General features: G+C 44.1%; 1 protein-coding gene across 6 annotated transcripts in view; it reads left to right on the forward strand.

Annotated features, from left to right (window-relative positions):
- Positions 1–3,413: 3,413 nt before the first annotated feature.
- Positions 3,414–19,229, forward strand: part of USP32 (ubiquitin specific peptidase 32) — a 76,371-nt gene continuing 60,555 nt past the window's right edge. For all 6 annotated transcript variants that reach the window (XM_082776455.1, XM_082776457.1, XM_082776456.1 and 3 more), the window contains exon 1: positions 3,414–3,557. In XM_082776455.1, the coding sequence (XP_082632581.1) occupies positions 3,500–3,557 (58 nt within the window). In that variant the 5' untranslated portion in view covers positions 3,414–3,499. The remainder of the gene's footprint in view (positions 3,558–19,229) is intronic.

Genomic DNA, 19,229 nt, shown 5'->3' on the forward strand with positions numbered 1-19,229 from the left:
CCACTCTTCTCAGAATTGTTTTTGATTCACCGCAGCAGTTCCACAATTACTTGGCTCATCTCTTTTGAGTTCAGGTCTTAAGAATGCAACTCGAGACACCTCCTTAGCAGATACCCGCTTCAGCCTTAGCCCGCAGCTCAAGTCCGTGACTGTTTTTCCCTTCCTGGTAGCCTCGGGGACTGCCAGCCACCCCCCCGGGGACTGCCAGCTGCTCTGCCAGGAAGGCAGTGATGCTGTGCACCTCCTGCAGCCTCTGCGCAGCAGTAAATGTCTGCTTTTCCACAGATACTTGATGATGATGCAAAGACACTTAAAGATATTTGCTAAACGCTTATGAATCTATTTGTGATTAGCGAATAATTAAATAAATCACAGCAATCATAAAGGCACATGGCCGGTTAGTTAGATTTGCATATATAGCACTTTTCAAACAGAGCAGAGGAGCTCAATTCATCTAATAGAAGCCTAAATTCACTGTATCTTAATTTGATTTACCTTTGACATAACATTTAAATAGCAGCAACATCTATAATCTTGTGCTCCTCAATAAGGCTTCATTAAAAACTCGCTGCCAGATCTAATCCACGGTTAGCATACAAAGTCTTATCTCTAGGTTCCTGCTTCAATGCCTTTGAGAACATGCTTAATTTAATCTGAACAAAGACACTGCCATCATAAGCCTCCAGTCTGATTTTTCCAATCTAGAATATCTTTGTTATTAAATTTGGTGTAAGCCATGGTGCATACAATGGATACAGCAAATTATTTTAAAGCACTCTTCAAGGAAAATTCTACTGCTTGTTAGACATCTTTTATATCTGTGGGACGTAAGAAATGTCACTTTTTTTTAATGTCATACAAAAATGCAGTATTAGTCTTAACAACTTAACTACTGCTTGAAAGTGCCAAGTTTTAATGTAATATATATTTTTTAACCATATGAGAAAGAATGTTGTTTTTAAATGTATTAACCATCATCATTAACCATCTTTTCAATCCTTTTTCATTCTGCTTGAGGAAGGACCATCTCACTGCATGTTTCTGCTTCCTCATTTGCATCAAATACTAACTCAGCTGTTTGAGACTATACCTTAAGCTGGGATGGTGGCAGGATCTGATTTGCAATTATCATTTCAGACGTTCATCTTTTCATGATATAGCAAGTGAACTAGTTGTCATTGAAAGCCCTGTACTGCCTAATAATCTCTGCTGCCTGAGAACAGGGCTTGTGTATGCTACAATTAGAGTTTTTTCAAGACATAGATAAAACCAAAATAATTTTTAAAGTACTGGTTAGGCCTCTGCTGAAAATGGAATAACGCTCTGGTCATCCATACTTGTAAACGTGATCTGAAACTGGTATAGAGAAAGTCTGCTAGGTTGTGGTGGAACTGTATTAGAGAGGTAACTAGTAGAGCTTAAGCTGTCTAGTTTCTGAAAACAAAAGCTGGAAAGAGAGAGACTGGTATCTGTAAATATGAAGAAAGCTGTTGGTAATTCATCCAGGTCCCATTACGGAATTTGGTAAGTGCAGGAATGCGTTTATCAATGGTGGTGGTTGCACTAGCATCAGAGGGAGATCATTGCCCTGGTGTGGGTCCCTTCGCTACTACATGGTTGGATGAAACAGGCCCAAACGTTATGTCAGTTCTGCCGTGTGCCTGGCTACTTTTGTTGTTGCTGTTTAACAACAAACTCACTGAAAGTAAGAGACCTAAGGGAGGTTAATAGTCATGGAAAAATTGGTGTGAAGACGAGAAGAATTTGGTGTGAAAACTACAGACAGCTGCCTTACGACACCATTGTAGTTGCTTCCTGCTCTAATTGCTTTCGGTAGCTGCTCTGCCAGTTTGGGTCTGGCTGGATCCCAGTGCAGCTTTTTGCTCCAAGCAAAACAGGGACTCTCAATGTATCATTATCTCTGCAATTCTGAGAAGTAACCAAAACGTAAAAAGATTATTACTAGGCATAAGATCACACAGGAATAGCATAGCAAAGTTAGGAATTAAACTGTGTCTCCTCAGCTGTGAGTTAACACTTTTGAAAAGTGATCCGTCACAAATGGAGCATGGCAGAATGAATGTCATTGTTAGAGGCTGGAATGGTTTATTTAATCACAAGATAAAGCAGATACTTCTCCAGCTGCTTTGAGCATCGCCAGCTTCACTTTTGATTGACATGTTGCCATGTTTGTTGTATTCATTCTGCAAAATATTTTAGAGTTTATATTGCATCTAAATAGAAGCCTGTTTGAGTGAGGGACTACAAGGTGCATTGAGAAGAGAGATGTAAGGGTAGAAAAAGAATATATGAGGGCACTGAAGACTCAGGCTTAAAAGGTAAGGGTGGAATGAGTGGCTGGTGTGTTAAGTATGTTCCCAAGAATTTCACTTGGGTTTTTAAAAAGCACTTAAACTTTCTCCTTCTCCCCGTATTCTATCTTCCAGGGAGGCAAAAGGTCCACTGGTTGTTATGCTTGAGTGTAATTATCTTCTTGGTCACGAATGTAAGATACTACAAAAATCTGGTGATGGCGGAAAAGGATTTATGAAGTTTAATACATCTGCAGTGACTCTGCAGTTTAGTAGTGTTACAGGAGAGAGATTTGGCCTTCCACCTCGCTTCTCTGTGAGCTGCATTCCTGGCTTTGCATATCAGATATGAAATTTGTTTGGAATGTTTGCTATAAAAATACCTACGCGTGAACTTACATCAGCGAGAAAATAACTTTGGCTTGACCTTTCGTTAGCTCTGATGTGGTAAGATCATTCAGCAAGGAAACCCTAAGTTAGGGAATGACTTGCAACTGGTGTTTTCACAGGCTTGGTTTCCGCACGGGAACAATCCTTGGAACGACCTGCCCCTGGTAATCAGTGTTTTATTTCACTCTCCTTATTTTCTGCTGGAGAGTGACCCAGGCTTACGCCACCTCCCTTAACACTGTAAACGCAGCCATGGGGGAAATCCTCAAACCTCTCATTCTGGGCAAGCACTGCGCTGAATCCTAAATCCAAACTCCTTGAAGAGCTGGGAAGGACGAGGCCAATCCCTACTCCTTTCCCAGCTCATCCCATGTGTGTGTTTTATGCACTGAAACCCCTTTTCCAGCGGGGTGCTCCCTCCCCTCAGGGCCGCCACACTCCCCCCCCCCCCCCCCCCCTTAAAGCGCGGGCTGCGCTCCCCACAGCCGTTGGCGGGCGGCTCCGCGTCACGTGACCCCCCCCCTTAGAGGGCCGGACGCGCCGCTGCCCTCCCCTCTCCCCCCCGTCACGTGACGCGGCGGAGGGGCCGGGCTCCCCCCCCGGCACGTGACCGCCATGGAGGCGGGGGCGGGGAGGGCGCGAGGCCGCCTCCTCCCCCCGAGCCCGCCCCCGCCCCCGCCCCCCCCCCCGCCCGCTCCCTGCGCTCCTGAGGCGGCGGCGGCGCAGCCCGGGCTCCGCGGCGCCCCAGCCGGCCGGCGGAGGCGGGGGGGGGGGGAAGCCATGGACTGAGCGGCACCATGGGCGCCAAGGAGTCCCGCATCGGCTTCCTCAGCTACGACGAGGCCTTGCGGAGGGGTGAGGGCGAACGGCAACCGGAGACGTGTGGGGGGGGGGGCGGCGGCGGCGGCGGGCCGGGGCCTGAGGGGACGGGGAAGGGGCGGGGGGGGGGGGCTGGGGCTGTCAGCGGCGCCGTGACAGAGCCGCCGGAGCCGGCGCTGCGCCTCGCGCTCCCTTCCGCGCCCCTTTATTTTATTTTTATTTTTATTTTATTAAGGGGGAGGTACCGGGGACCGGTGAGGGAGCAGCCGTCACCGGGAGGACCCCCCCCAGGGTCTCCTTGCAGCCGGGCGGGGGCTCCGCTGGCACCGGCCGGGCCCCGCGGCCTCGCCTCCGCCTGTCAGCCGCCGGGGGCCGGGCCGTACCGGGCCGTAGTGAGCTGTACCGGGCCGTACGGGGCTGTACCGGGCCGTACCGGGCTCCTCGCGTTTGGCCGCGGCGAGGAGCGCGCCCCTGCGGCCGCCGGCTGGGAGGGAGCCGCGGTTCCCGTGCGCGGTGCTCCCCGAGCCGGGAGGAACCGGGGGTGGGGGGTGGGGGGGGGGCCGTAAACAAGCGCGGGGCCGAGCCCCGAGCTGCGCCCGGTGCCGGGAGCCAAGGACAAAGAGGGCCCGGGGAGCTTGGATGCCAGGAGGGTTTTTTTTTTTTCGTCGTCCTCGGCCTGTGGGGCGGTGCGGAGCGCTCCGGTAGCTCACCTGGGCCGGGGTCGGAGCGCCCGTGGGATGGGGGAGCGGCCCCTCGGGGGGCTGCGGGCACCCCAGAAGCGTCTGGGGGCTGCCGAGGGAGAGCTGGGAGGAGACACCCAGCGATAACTGGGAGAGAAACGGAGTGGTGTGACATGGGATGGTGATCTGTTGTTTTTTATTATTATTATTATTATTATTTTTTATTTCAACGTTTTCTTAAATGGTGGAGGCAGCGAGGGATGCCATGTCAAGTAGGAAATGGAGCAACGTATTCTAAACGCTGTCAAGCAGAGGAAACAAATGTGGTTCAAACTCCTTTTCATTACAGGTTTCAGCCATAGCAGCCCCAAAGAATTTCGCTTCTAGAGAAAGCACATGAAGTTTCAAAAAACATAGACGTGTGTTTTTAGAGGAGCTGGAGTCATAAACATAGTTCGGGAGAGACGCGAAATTGAATGCAGTCGTTCAGTCAAGTTTCATATTCCGAAGTTCATAAATAAGAAAAATTAAACGCCTGGAATTTAAAGTTAGATTTAAACTCATATTCTGCCTCTAGGAAGCTAATTTGGAAGCTTTCATAGGGAAGACTTTATTTGACATCAAAGTAAGATTGATTTTGAAGTTATTTATAATTTTCTTGCACAGTGAATGTTATTTCTCTTTAGTGTTTTTCTATCTCTGCGAAGCTTTTAATACTGTTTTTCTGCAGGAGAGCAGAAAGGTTGGTTTAGGCCCTGGTATAAATTGATGTTTTACTAAATAACAGCGTTGTTTACTTAACCAGTGAATTGTTGTACATATAAAACAGGCTGGTTATCAAAGCGTTGTTTGTTGGGGCCATTCTTGCTCGCACAGAACTGTGCTGGTGCTTGTGGTACTTCTGTGGACACAAGCAGCAAATGATGATAATAGATAAACGTACACATTATTAAAGCAAAAACAAAGCTCTGTATATTTACATCCCATTAGATGGATGGAGCTTTTCTGACATTGTGTCCCGGTTATTAAATGCTGACAAGTTTTCTATTAAGTGATACACAAATTCACCCCGTGGAATGAGTGGTGGTTACCTGTGTTTGTAGAAGCAGTGTTCATTCAGAATGCTGTGCTCCTTTTTTGAGATGCTTTCAGTTGTTCAGAATAACAAAATGCAAGGCTGGTTCTGTAAGCTTCAGGAATTAAGGCTGACACTTTAAGTTCTGAATGGAAGCAATTTTACCATAATTTCAAGAATAACCCAAGGGAGTGAAGGTGAGGACGGTTTTTGTGGTTAAACACTCACAATTTAAATGACTAGCTAGAATATAACTTCTGTTCAAAGAGATGAAAACATGAGGGCAGCCTGGTATTATTGGCCTTGTTCACCCTGGAGCATGAGATAGTGCTGTGATTTTTTTCATCACTGTTGTTATTTTTTGCCCATCATCACAGACAGCTGACTGCAGTGTGGATGATGCAGCCGTGTGGATGCGCCCGATGAAGTTGTCTTGTGTCCCCCCAGGGCAGCTCCCGCTGCTGGTCTCCTTTTTCTCTCCTGCCCTGTACAATCTTTGTCTGGTTGTGTAGCTTGGGAGTGAAACGTAAGGGCGACTATTTGGACATCTCTTCTTACGAATATTGCTGAGTTATCATCATCTTATTTACAGTTGCTAGGGGCACAGCTTTGCCTCTTGTTGTGGGGAAGATAAAGGTTTTGAGCTTGTTCTGATCCCTGTTTGGAGCTCTGCCTGGCCCTCAGACCTCTGGCCGAGGCTCACTTCTTTGTAAGGAGATGAAATTCACGGACAGGTTGTTAGAGGTGAAGTAAGTGCTTTGTTCCAAGTCATGCATAAGGTAATCGGTTATTTCATCAAACTCAGTTTGTAATGGCATAAACTGTCAACCTGGCTCATGGCTTTGTTGCTTTTTTCTTAGCCCAAGGTCCAAGAGCATCTTTTTTTCCTGGGGCGGTGCTCACGTCAGCTCGGTCAGTATCCCTTTTGGTTCGGAGCCTTCTCCAGCGCGTGCCTCTCGTTTCTGCCCCCGCTTCTTTCACCAGGCTGTCTGGCTGCTCGTTCCTCCTGAGATTGCCCAGCGCGAGGCCTTATCTTACATGGAGGAGGTAGTTCTCCGAAGCCTGCCTTATCTTCCACTTGTTCTGCTGGCAGCCTTAAAGGGCTGTGTTTGGGAAATGTGACTTTATAAAGGAACTTTATTGCTGTAGCTACAGTGCAGCAGGTCTGCTGCGTTGTATATACAATGCTTTAATAAGGATTCCTCAGGAAAGAGGTGGGTACGTGGTACTAACTGATGGCTGGTTTATGCCGGATCCCTGAGGACTGCATTCTCCAGTCACTGTTAACACATCTTGCTTAGGTAACTTTTAAAATATAATCACAGACTCAGACCATACATTTATGAAGGTATTTGAAAATTATGAGATGATAGAAATAAAAGTTTCTGTGAATGCTGCTTCAAGAAAGCAGGTCATGCTAACTTGGGCTATTTTCAGCTTATGTATGCTAAATATTCAGTCAGGTAACCACTTAAACAAAAGAAGTGTCAATGAATAGTCATGGATCTGTAAGATTTGTGCTGGGAAGGAGGGCTGGATTTTTCCTTCTGCTCAAAGCAAGGTAAAACTGCTGTTGGGTGTATGCTGGGATGGAGGAAGGGGGAACTGCAACGACAGCAGCGTGGCCAAGGAGTGTAGCACTGGGAGAAACGAATGGCTGTGGATAGGTCTGTTCCATTGTGCTATGAGTTTTGTGCACAATGATCCCTGAGAAAAAGAAAACAAATAGCCTCATAGTCCAGAAGAGTGCGTGCACTTCATGTGCCCATTCAGACTGGGGCAGGACTGCCAGGTGTGTCAGCTTCACAGGGTTTGCCTCTGGTCACGAAATGGGGCTTTTTATTACTCCTGACTTTGAAACGATCTTTTAAAATCCCAGATGCATTTTTAGGAAAAATTAAGAGAGAACCGTTCTTGTGGTTTATTCTCTTCTTTTTCTGTATTCCATGAAGGCAGGTGTTGTTCTTTCTTTTCTCCCATATCTGAAAAACAGTGCTTGAGCAGCACAGCTAGGCAGGCATTCTGCTGTTTTCCAGGACACACCATGCTCAGGGGGTATAAACCTGTGTCCTGTTTGAGGAGCTTTGAGTTTTCAGGTACTTGTGATGAAGATGCCTAGATCCCTTTCAGCTTCCTTCCTTTCCTCCTTTTAGCTATCAGAATTAATGGGATCCACTGCTGAGCCTGCCTAGATTCGGGGAGACTTGTGTCAGCCAGCATCTGCTGGCTTTAGGGCTCTGCTGTATGATTAAGGCAGGTATGAGCGCACAGCTTCACGCTTCCTGTTTATAAATCTGCGAGGAGCTGCTCCATCCCCAGAGCAGTAATTATTTCACGGCTTCGGCATTCAGCTCTGATGCTTCTTTTGGGAGGGTACCTCAGTAGTCTTAGCTGAACGTATAATGAGATGCACAGGTGACTTGAGGAATTTGACTTAAACTTCCACAAGTTGTTACCAGAAGTGAGGTTTTTTTACCTGTAATTCTTCAGCTAAATTGCAGTGACCTCTTTACTTTCTTCCTTATTTCAGCTTCCAAGTTGAGAGTGGTTTTCAGCCTCATCTTAAACATGTACCCAGGTTACGTACTTCTGGAAATGAGGAACATTTGCGCAGTGAACTTCAGGCAACTAACAGTGTTTCCTTTCCTGGGATGCCTTTTGTGGTCTTTAGGAGAATTTACGAAATATCAGAATGTAATTCATTAGAGTGAATGCTGCGGTCCTGAAGGAGCTGACGTGTGTACCTTCTTTGTAGGACTTCACTTGTTCTCTGATGGTTCCCAAGCACGGTGGCAGTAACCTGGAGAGTAAACGCTCAGGGGCTGGGTGTGCACACAGCAATGAAGGCTGATAAAATAGGATTTAAGAGTGCAGGCATTTCATAAACAAGAAGTGGTTGAACATCGTTAAGGAAAAAGCCCTCAAAACTTTTAATTTTGATTCAGTACGTGTTGGGAGTTCTCTAGTTTCACACTTTAACGGATGAAATGTGCCTCTAAATAATAGCAGTCTCATAATATCAGCTGCATTGCATAGATCCTGTCAGCATGTTACTAGAGACTCAAATCAAAGCGGTCAGGAAGGCTGCCAAATGAACGTAAATAGATAATATCATTTCAGCCATGGTGGCTGGGAGCTGAGGGATAAGCTGGACAAATCCACGTTTTGAGTGTTGAACAGCTTGGTATAAGCTAAAAGTTTGCTATCAGAAAATTATAGCCGTAATGTATTTTCTTACATTGACATTGTCAATTAAAATGGAGCACTGGAAACATTTTTGGTTTGTTTTATAGAACACATGCCTATATCTCATCGTTCGTACAGCTCCGGGTTATTCTGCTTTGTCTTACGTTTTGATCAATGAAATCAGGTTATTCACGGTCAGCTCTTCCTCGTCAGTTTCTGGTTGTAACTTTCTTGAGTAACAGCAGAGGCTTTTTTTTGTTTTGTTTTGTTTTGTTTTAAGGCAAGCCCAGAGAGACTGTTGAACTTTCATCCTTTCAGGTTTTCAAGACCTGCCTGGACAAAGCCTTCTGCAGTCTGCGCTGAGTTGAGTGTTGACTTGGTTTTAAGCACCAGGCTGAACCAGGTGACCTCTGAGATGCTTCCCAACCTGGTAGATTCAGTGAAATATTTCTGTTCATTTTGAATTTTCTAAAGCCTTGTTTTTATGCAGTATAAATTCAGGGTCCTGAATCTACCTGACAGTGTCCTAGAGAGACGATAAAATAAGACAAAAATAGAAACTAAGAACCTTTTCAAAATGACACGAAGCATTTCTAATGAAATGTGAAAGAGCAAAAGAAAAGTGGAGGGGGACACTACTTGAGTCCTGCTGTACTTGACCTATACCAGTGTCAGGCTCCCTGGCTGCTGGCACTCTGCAAGAAATCAGTAAAACAACCCACATTCCCTTACTCCTTCTCAAAAGGAAGCCAGCTTACTGTCTCATTTCATAAAATAAGTGTGGCGTTCAGTTCCTTAGTACTCAAAAAAATGGAATCACATTCAAAAAGCGGGCCTGTGAAGGTATGACAAGCTTTGTGAGAGTAAAAGAGAACACAGCATTAGCAAGTTGTGATCAGGTGAGACATGGTCTGTCTATTTAATTCTATAAATTAAGATTAAACAACTGCTACTTTATGATAGGACTGATTTTGATTTTTCTGTAATTGAAAGAAGAAGCAGACATTACTAGTATCTGTCATTTTTAAATGACAGAACATCTGAAAATTGAGTGTATATATATATATTGTTAGAAAGTGAATTCATTAATTCATTCTAAATAATTTGGTATAAGGTGAGTGTCAGGTAGGTCTAATGAGCGCTATATCCTAGAGGTCTTATGGCACAGCAGTTATTTGTAAAATAATCCTGCTTTTATTTCTTCTTGGATTTTGGCCCAGGAAGAAATCCCAGATATAGTGAACATAGAGAAAGGAATGGAGGAAGCGTAGAACAAGCGTTGTGTTTCCAAATACTGGAAGGCGGTGTGTGTTTCCTTTTTATTTCCTCCCCGGTGCTTTAGCAATAGTCTGCTAGTTTCCAAAGATGTGCCGAGCGGGGAGCTGAGCATCCACCCGGCCCTGCTGGGCTGGGCAGGTGCTGAGCTCCCAAGGGAGCTGTTCTGCTGCCTCACTGCTGCTCACTGAGGACTGCGGTGCTCCAAGTGCACCAAGAGGTGTTTGGGACCTCACAGAGCAGGTACTTAGGGAAGTGAAGTTGTGTCCTCAATGAGCAGAAGTGGTGTGAGTTGTTCTGCCTGTCCTTGACCGGTGATTCTTCACCCTTGCAACGAGGGGTGTGTTTGCTGTCCTCTTCCTTACTGCACCCCAGGGATTGCAGCACCAGCTGCTGGTCGTAACCGATGGCATTACTTTGACCAACACGTGGGGCTCAGCGGAGGCTACGTTGCAGCACGTGGCATTTGATTTGGGGTGCCCTATTTCTCTCGAGGTGAGCTCCAGTGAGGCAGTGATGGACAGCTGGGCTAAGCGAGGCACGTTGGGTGGGATGGGAAGTGTGCTGAGGGCATCTCTGCGAGTCTTCAGGCTCTGCCCACATGCTTTCAGAACTGCATTATACAACCTATTCTTTAGGAATCCTCATAATAAACCTGTTGTTTTCCGTTTTAGGTTCCTATATAGGAAAGTAAGTTTGGGAGGTTCATTCTAAATAAGACTTTCAATTTTTCAGTATTTTTAAAACAAGTTACTTCTTAATTTGTTATATTGCTTGAAGCATTTGCTTTCTGTTTAAGTTATACTTAATCTAAATTACTGTGAATATCGGTGTGATATTTGCAGTATTGAAGAAATACAAAAAGCATCTTTAACATTTAATTTTCACATGAAAAGGTCATTTACATAATGAGACAATGAAGCCTTTGGGCAAAGATGAATGTAGAAGGAAAAATCCATTAATGTAGAATCTGCCTAAGAGTTTGAAAGGACCTAATTCACCGAAGTTTGAATACTATATTATTGCTAGCACTTACCAGAATAAAAATACCCTGCTTGCCTAACGAGTGGCAAAATCCTAATACACGTTCTGTTTTGTGCTTTCTTAAGGGACATCTCGCTTTTGTTAGCAGTGACTGTTCCTGAATAGCTTTAGTCTTTTCAGCTTAGCTGTGTAATGATACTTCGCGTTTCTTTTTTTATGTAATGAATCTTAACACCTCTGAGGAGTGGGTTTATTGCTAGCCTGCGTTTACAACTGAGCACGGTTGGCATTGGCTTTGTCGTAGGTAAGGGCATGCTTGGAAGGAGCGCGTGTCTTTTAATTGCAGTACTATTAAATGGATGTAAAAGCCCTTCTGGGTTTCTGATTCTTAATGGGCATAAGCTGGGCTCGGATCTTGGTTTGTAACGAAATGTGTCTGCGTAGAATTTTTGTAGGGTTTCAACTAAATCTATTTAAAAACTGGTGCCAGTTATAATCAATCACAGCATTCTTCTGTGTAGACAGTTAGGTCACTCATCATAATGGCAATAAAAACAGAAATCCTTCAGTAGTTTAGTGTAATCCTGACAGGCGGCTGAGCTCTGAGAGGTAAAGACGTGTGCTAAATAATCTGGTAGTTGGAAAAAAAAACAATATATTTTTTTTTTTTTAAATAGACTAACATTTGTAACAAGGCCTTCATTTGCAAAACAGAAGATGCCTGAGAAAGGTTTAGGTGATTTATAATCCAGGTGGGCTGCAGTGAGCAGGGTTCATTCTCCATTATGTATCTAACTTGATGTAAAAACAGCCAACCGAGCACAGAGTTCGTTAACACTGCCAAAGCGATAGCTGGCAGCAGGCAGGGTGACTGGGTGTATGGAGTGCTGTGATCTCCGGGGTCCTTAAGCCCTGCTCTCCGTCCCCTTGCAGCCCGTCGGAGCACATGGCAAGCTGCCCCGAGCACAGTGTCACGTGCTGATGAGGCTAACAGCTCACTGAGCTTGTGCGCTGGTGGATTTGGGGCAAAACAGTGATATTTCCTTGGAATGGTGCTGGGAAGCTGTGGAGGATAAGAGCCTTCACCTGCGTGTTCAGGTGGAAGGTGCTGCAACCCATCGGAGCTCCTGGGAAAAGGATGGCTGGGCTGGCTGGGACAAAGGGGGAGGAAGGGGGTGGAAATATCATCTGGTTTTACACCTTGCCATGTACTTCAGTTCTGACTTTAAGGACGTTCTTAACCCATTAGTGGTACGTTCTGCGTTAAAAAGGGGGTTGGCTTCTTGTCTTCGCTCCAGTTCTCTGCAGCCATGGTCACGAGCAGGGCAGCGGGCGATGCTCTGGGGTGAGGCTGTATCTATCATCCCAGTGTCGTAGCGGGGCCCTTGCTACCTCCTGCCAAGGGAGAACGGAGCTGTGCTTGCCAGGGTCTTACATAACATTTATTTTGATGGTAATTTTTCTATGTTGAAGACCTTTGAAGCTGTTTCCCTTAGTCCTGGAGGTAATAGCTGGCTTCTTGGAGCTATGCAAGGGTAAAGAGAAACGTGCAGCTTGGCTCTGAGTTAATTTTAGTGTAAAGCATTAACCTTTTTCTAATTCTGAGCAAATAACTGTGATGGTCATGCAACATCAGATTTTAGATGGTAGAGAAAGAGGAATTACTCAGTGCTTAGCAGTCTTAGAGAGAAATCATTTAAAATCAAGACTTGATGTTCAAGAATAACGTTACAATTGTTTAGTCGGAGTTGGATCCCGTCGTTCTGGGAGGTAATGTCACCAGGCCAAAGCAGGAGGTAATTGCATTCTGCATAAAAATATCCTCACACTTCATAACACTTACTACAACCCCTTTTGATTCTTCCTCACACAAGCTGCGTTTTTATTCACGTTGCATTGATCTTTTTTTTTTTTCACTTGGTATTTCAGTTTTCATCCCCTCTTAGAATACAGGTATTTAGTACGGAACATACTCTTAGGTTTCCATTGTGTTTGGAATTGATATTCTTTATTTTAATTCATAGAGGTAATGGCCACGGTCAGGTTTTGTCCTGCAGCAGGCTGCTTCGGTCATGGACAGAAACACTTTAACGGGTGTATGGTGCTGTCACAGTGTAACTCTGCAAAGATCCTGAGGCTGGTTTAATTGGGTTTTTGGTGATCATTTTAAATGATCAGTGTTACTGTGTTAGTTTTCAACATTGTTACTTTGAAAATCTGAAACCTTGAAAGAAAACAAAAATTGGAAGAAGCTCAGAAACCCAAGCAGAGCAGGAAGTGCCCCATTTAGATGGGCTGTGTACATGCATAAAAAGAGCTGGAAGTGTTGGAATAATTACGAGAGCTTTAGTTTCGGTCTATAAATGAACTTGGATTCTATTTTGAATTCAGTTTGAACACGAATCTATTTTGGGTGAAGAAGTGCTTCCTTTCAATCCGTGGTTCTAGTGGTTTGGTGTTGTCCAGAAATAAGATTTTTTCGGCGCTGGAAATTTCCTATTCTCGTGAAGAACGTTTTCACCATGTTCTAGCTAAGTGCGATAGAGTTAAATACTGGATCTTAGTTTAGGAATTAGCAAAGTGAATTTGTACTTCCTACAGCTGAAGCAGCATTTGCCTAAGAAAAGTGATTGCCAGCAGTGAGTGTGGTTGGCACAGCCTGCTCTCCGTCCTGCCAGGGTGTTAACGAAGGTGATAGCAGGGGAAAAGGAATGCAAAGTCTGCTTGCTCCCTGTTTGCCAGTCTTACAGCTAACAACATGATTTTCCTTTTCCTTAAGGAATTATAATCAATCTTTTTGCCACTGACTAATTTACCACCTTTTTTTTTGTGTGTTACCTGCAGCTCTGTCTTCTCATTGCCTTAGTTAAAGAATGGCTGTATTAATACATGGTGCTAATAATTAATTCATTTCCTAAGTAATGAGTAGATTGTGAAGCAGATGGGTTAAATAAGGAAGGAAACAACGTACAAATTCTAGTATAAAACACTGGGTAAATACCTGCAGAAGCCACAGAGTATTATAAGAATATAGATTTAAAAGGCAGAATATAAAGTATTTGATAAATATCTCTTCATATAAAGTGTTCACAGTTTATTATGTAAATGTGCTGCTTCGAGCAGAGGCAGCTGTGTCCTTGGGGATGTCTTGAGAGTCTCGGCAGAGATTCAGGGAGAGTCTCCAACTGCTGAAGCTATTCTGGGCATCGTAGCTACTTTGTATTAAGTTATTCTTACTTACAATTATTTTATTAATAAATTATTTATGATTAGCCTCTACTTTAGTGAAATAGTGGATGCTGTGGGGGGGTTCCTGACTTATCACATCAGTCTAAAGTGGTCACTGGCTGCAAAGTTACAGAAAGAAACCTGTGCAGCTGTTACCTGGGATATCTAAATATGTTGTTTCTTCCATTCTTGTGAATGTAGCGCCTTAGGAATAGAATATATCTGGCAGTGAATACTTCTAGAGATACATCTGCACTCTGCTACCAAATCTACTTAAAACTAGCGTGGCATCTTTCAGGATAGTTCTTCAAAATGAGTCCTCAGGTGTGTGTGGGGAATTCTTAACAAGGGACACCACAGTGGGGATGGAGTTTGGAAGCGGTGAGGCTGATTTTTTTGCTGCTGTCAGTTAAAAACTTCAACTTCTGGTGTCATGCTACAGGTGTGTAGTAGGGCCCCAGCACTGGCCACGTGTTTGTTTTTGTTTTACTGCTTGACTGCCTTGGCTCCTGTCTCTGTTGGTGATTTGGGTTTTGTTTTTCAGCCTGGCGCAGATTTGCATAAAAAAAACTTGTTACGCATCCATAGCAGTGTAACAGAAGGCATAGATAATTTTGCAACCTGGCACTAAAATAGCGCAGTTTGCGTCTGAGGTTTTGTTCCACGGTTGTTTCCCCAGCAGTTGAGGATAGGAAGGATTAAAGCACAGAGCCTTCTGCTGTCCATCGGCTGAATGTGTGCGTGAACGTGTGACGTGGTCGGGGCAAAACATGTGGCTTCCAGGTGAACGGTGTTTTTCTTCTAATTGTTGAGAAACAAAAACGGAGCAGGGCACAGTCTGAATCTTTCAGCATTGGTTACTTGTTGTAGCACCAACTGCTGGGCTTTACTGGAGTTGGCTCTTCTAACTGCCAAACATCTGAGTTAAATACTTGATTAAAACTATACCAGCAACTGCAAATCATAACTCCTTGCCTTTAACCTTCACTGAAGGCTAAACGAAACACTGCCCTCATGTGCACGAGTTGCAGATTCTGTTTAACTTTCAGGCTCAGGTTTTTGTTGGTTTGTGTTTTAAGGAAGTGCCACTTTATAGTATAGATGTGCTTAGAGTCTTTGGCACTGTTGAAAGAGAGAATATGAAACATTTGTTCTATCAAAGCATATTTTTTAGCAGGGTTCTTACGTGGTGTTTGCCCTTGCACAGTTGGCATTTGCCTTAAACCTGCCTTCAGACGGCCTGTACCTGCAGACGGCAGGGCTCTCCTCGGGAGTGCTTTTGCCTTTGATTTTAATGTGCTGTTTATTCCTTGGAAAGGAGCTGTGTAATGTAATTTTGTATATCTTACCAAGCATAAACATCTAGATGATTTTCATGATGGTAATAAAGTGGAAGCAGCTTTTCCGAGTTGCGACAGAAGCCGCTCTGCTCGCCCAGGGGAACGTCAGCCGACAGTGAGCTGCCAGGAAAGCTGGCCAAGGGACAGCCCAGAAAGCAGGTTTGTTTCTTACTTAAATGGGAACAGCTAGCCATTTTAATGCCCTTGGCTTTTGGTAGGGCCAGCAATCATTCCTCAGAAGCCGTGGCAGCCCCTCACCTTGTGGGAAGCACCCCGTGCCAGGGGGTGGCACCCCGGGATGAAGTTGGGCTGGAAACGGCTTTGTTCTGCCGCTGAGGAGGAGTTTGCCACTTCTTTAATTGCTAAGTCATTATTTTGTCTCCAAGCCGGCAGTCAGTTGCGCCTAAATTCGTAGTAATACATATGGTAAAAGTTATTGTAATGATCCGCGGAGGTTTCTGAATTTTCAGGTTCTTTCAGCCTTCTTCTGTGGCTTATGGGGTTGGGCTGGGGAGCGTATAAAACCAAGCTCCTCTAATTCCTGAGGATATAAAATATAGCCAATAAGATTGAAGTGCTCAGATGGTGGGAGGATTATTTCACTGCTGGGGCTGTTACGGAGCAATTCCTATCCCTGCTCGTCTGATGGGGAAGGTTGTCACAGAACCTGTACTGATTAGCTTTGCTTGAAGCAAACATAATCCAAATAGCAATGTGACAGTGTGTGCCCTGATGGAGATACTTTGCAGATGGATAAAACAGGCTAATAATACTTAATGGCATTCTTTTGGAGGATGGTAACTGTGAGAAGTAAGCTCTTTGAAGATTAAAAGTGTCACATAAATGCTAAGTATTCTTGTTACAGAAAATTGGCAAATCCTATTGTAATAACTAAATCTTTTGCCGCCCTCCACGCACAAGATGTTAAACCTTTGATATGCATTGTGGTTAGCTCTAATAGCACCAAGAAAAGCTTTATCCCCACCGTGAGCCACTACTACCAAAAAACAAAGAACAGGTATGAGGGGAAAAAATGGATTGAATAACATGATTTTTTTTTTAATATCCAAACTCTATTGCTATTGTCCTTAATTCCTGTTGCATCCTGTCACTGGTAAGTGTCATGCTAAGAGTGTCAAGTCTTCGTTGAGACACGCTGAGTAATAGGAACAATGAGATTTGTAATGTTCTGGTTGGGAACCATTCCTTACCAGGGGGTTGGTGGTTTTGTTGGGGGCAGCCTTTTGTGTCTGCCCACCCCAAATGTTCTCAAGTGGGCTCCTTTTTTTTTTTTGCAGGAATGGGTGGGTGTGGACTTTGCCTTTTAAGTAGGAATGGCTGGTTCATTTATTTCAATTGTGTTTTGCAGTTTGGGCTTTTTCCCAAACATGTTTTCTGTTCGCTTGTACATCTTACCTCTTTGAAGCTTTTTAGTAATTGCTTTGGTTCTTGACAACTTCATAACTGCAGCCATTGAGTCACAATAAAGACTAATGAAAAAAGTAATAAAATTTCCATGTATAACTAGGAAGAAGATTCCTGAGGGAAATATTGAGCAAGTGATTACAGGGAAGATGATTGTCTGGTTAGAGAATTATATGCCCTGTGAGTTTGATATTGAACCTGTAAAATTGTCACTTAAAAATCAAAATATTAGAATTATTAAAAGCAGAGATGGAAGTCAGAGCTTGAGGTAGGTGCATTTTGCTTGCTTTCTGAAGAATGATCGAGTGGTCTGCTGTTGGGTTTTTAACCGAGTTTCGCTTATTTTTAGTAAAGAATAAATGCAGTGTTAGGCTGCTGTATGGCTGCAAATTGTTGCTTGCCTTGTGTGCTTGAGATCTGCAGGACTTTGGGGCTTTTTTTTTTTTTTTTTTTTTTTTTTTTTTTTTTTAATAAAGGCACTGATGTAGCGAGCTGTCTTTTATCCAGTAGTGACTGGGGAAGTGGTAGGAATTCCCCTTCTGTTTCCTGTTCGTAGTGTATCGTGGACATATCGATGCTTCACATTCTGGGAAAAAGCGCCATCCCTACTAGGTATTTTGTAAGGTGCATTAGCCAGATGAGCTCAGCGTGTCTTTATCTTCCCCTTACCTGAACTTTTTATCCTCTGTGGTTTTTTTCCTCCTGATTGTGGAGTGATTTGTTTCCTGGTTTCATTTCCAGCACTGTCAATACCTTGTGGTTTGCTGTCCGACTTTTTTTTTTTCCTGCTCACCTGTAAACTAGAATATACAATTTCCTTTCATGTACCCAAATGAAATATCTTCTGCTTTTCATACCTCAAGATCCTGCCAGCTCCTTGGTGCTGTTGCTGCCACCTCTGCTGGTGCCCGTGGTGCTCTGCGTGTTGGTGTGAGCAGAGGTGACCAACTCACCACTCATTTCTAGCAGCCACTCCTTTCTCTTGTAAAGAAGAAAGTAAAGAAAACAGCTCGGCGTGTTGTTTCTGTGCCCAGCTTGTTACAGATTAGGTTAATTGGCTCTTGGCTGATAGCAGCCCTTGCAGATTAACTCCACCTCCTCTTGGTTCAACAACCGGGCTCCTGTCCTTCTTACAGATGGAAGCAGCTCCTTGGTGCAGGACTTTTACAGACCGGCTGAGATCACTTATAAAGCAACTGTCTGATGTAGACTAGGATTTTTATTCCTTTTGTCATCTCCATGCATTCTGTTGGATCTAGATGATCTTTAAGGTCCCTCCCCGCCCGAGCTGTGCTGTGACTGTGCGATTTTAGCTCTGAGACAATTAAGGCAAGGAGAGGTTAAGTGCCTCTTGCCTGAATGTCTCAGCATTAAAGAGCTCCAGCGCGATGCTTTTATTCCTCTTCTGCTACAACAACCAACTTCTTATGCTCTAAAAAGCTGCGTTTTATATCTCATTCTCTATCACAGCGTTTTATATAATTCTGCTTGGATTTTGAAGATGAGGGGAAAGCACATCTGTAACACAAGAATTTAAAACCCATGCATTGTGCTCACTCTCGTCACACATCACAAGCAAGGTATCTAGTAATTACCTCATATAAGCTATAATAAAACCATTAAGCTTGACTAGCCACTACTTTTAACCTTCAGACAAGCTCCCTTCAACATTAATATTAGTTTCTTATAATGCTTAAAGTTCACGTGTGAACTGTTGCATCCTAAGCAGCAGTGCTTGTTCATAAACTTTGGTGTCCCTTCTCTTTGGTGCCTTTGTAAATCTTTAAACTTTGTAAGGGCGGTGGAGAGCGGCCGTGTGCTGAGAGGCAGGTGGGTGACTTCCAGCGGCTGTCGCGTTGGGTGCAGGTTGCTTACTGGGGCCAAGGAGAGGTGCTGCTGCATGGCCCTTGTGTTCATGACCTCTGTAGTGTTCCTAGAGTTGTCTATTTTATTTAAAAAAATCAGATTTTAGGCAGATTTTAATGACTTTCCTGCAGTATTCGAGTAAAACATACTACTGAAGTTATCTGGAAGAACTTTAAGCTAGGTTTGTTTGCCTCTGAGGACGTCCTATAGCGTTTGCGGTGTTTGTGCTTCCAGTAGTGAGACCTGACTTTGATACAACCATTTCCTTCTCTCTCTCTTTCCAAGACAGGCAATGAACAAGCACGAAGTATCGATATGAGGTGCATTTGGTTCTAACAGTCAGATTTTTATGATGACTCAATAAGATTTTACTAGTAGCTCTATAAAGGCAGTGCACTTTTTGCTGAGGTAGCTATTTCTTTCCCAGCTTGCTAAGTTTTCCGCAGGCGTTTGTTGTCTAAAGCAGGCCTCTTCAGTCTCACCTTTGTCCTGAAGTGACAGAGACTGTGCTGCAAGTTGAACTATGCAGTACTCACATTGCATTTTATTTTATTTTTTTAATTCTAAAAGGAAAATTCCAAGATGACTTGGTAATAACTACATAGAGTGAAAGCGTTGGAAAGAAAGGGGCGGCTCCAACACGGGACTG

Source organism: Aythya marila, assembly GCF_965140915.1.
Source record: "Aythya marila genome assembly, chromosome: 20".
NCBI lineage: Eukaryota > Metazoa > Chordata > Aves > Anseriformes > Anatidae > Aythya > Aythya marila.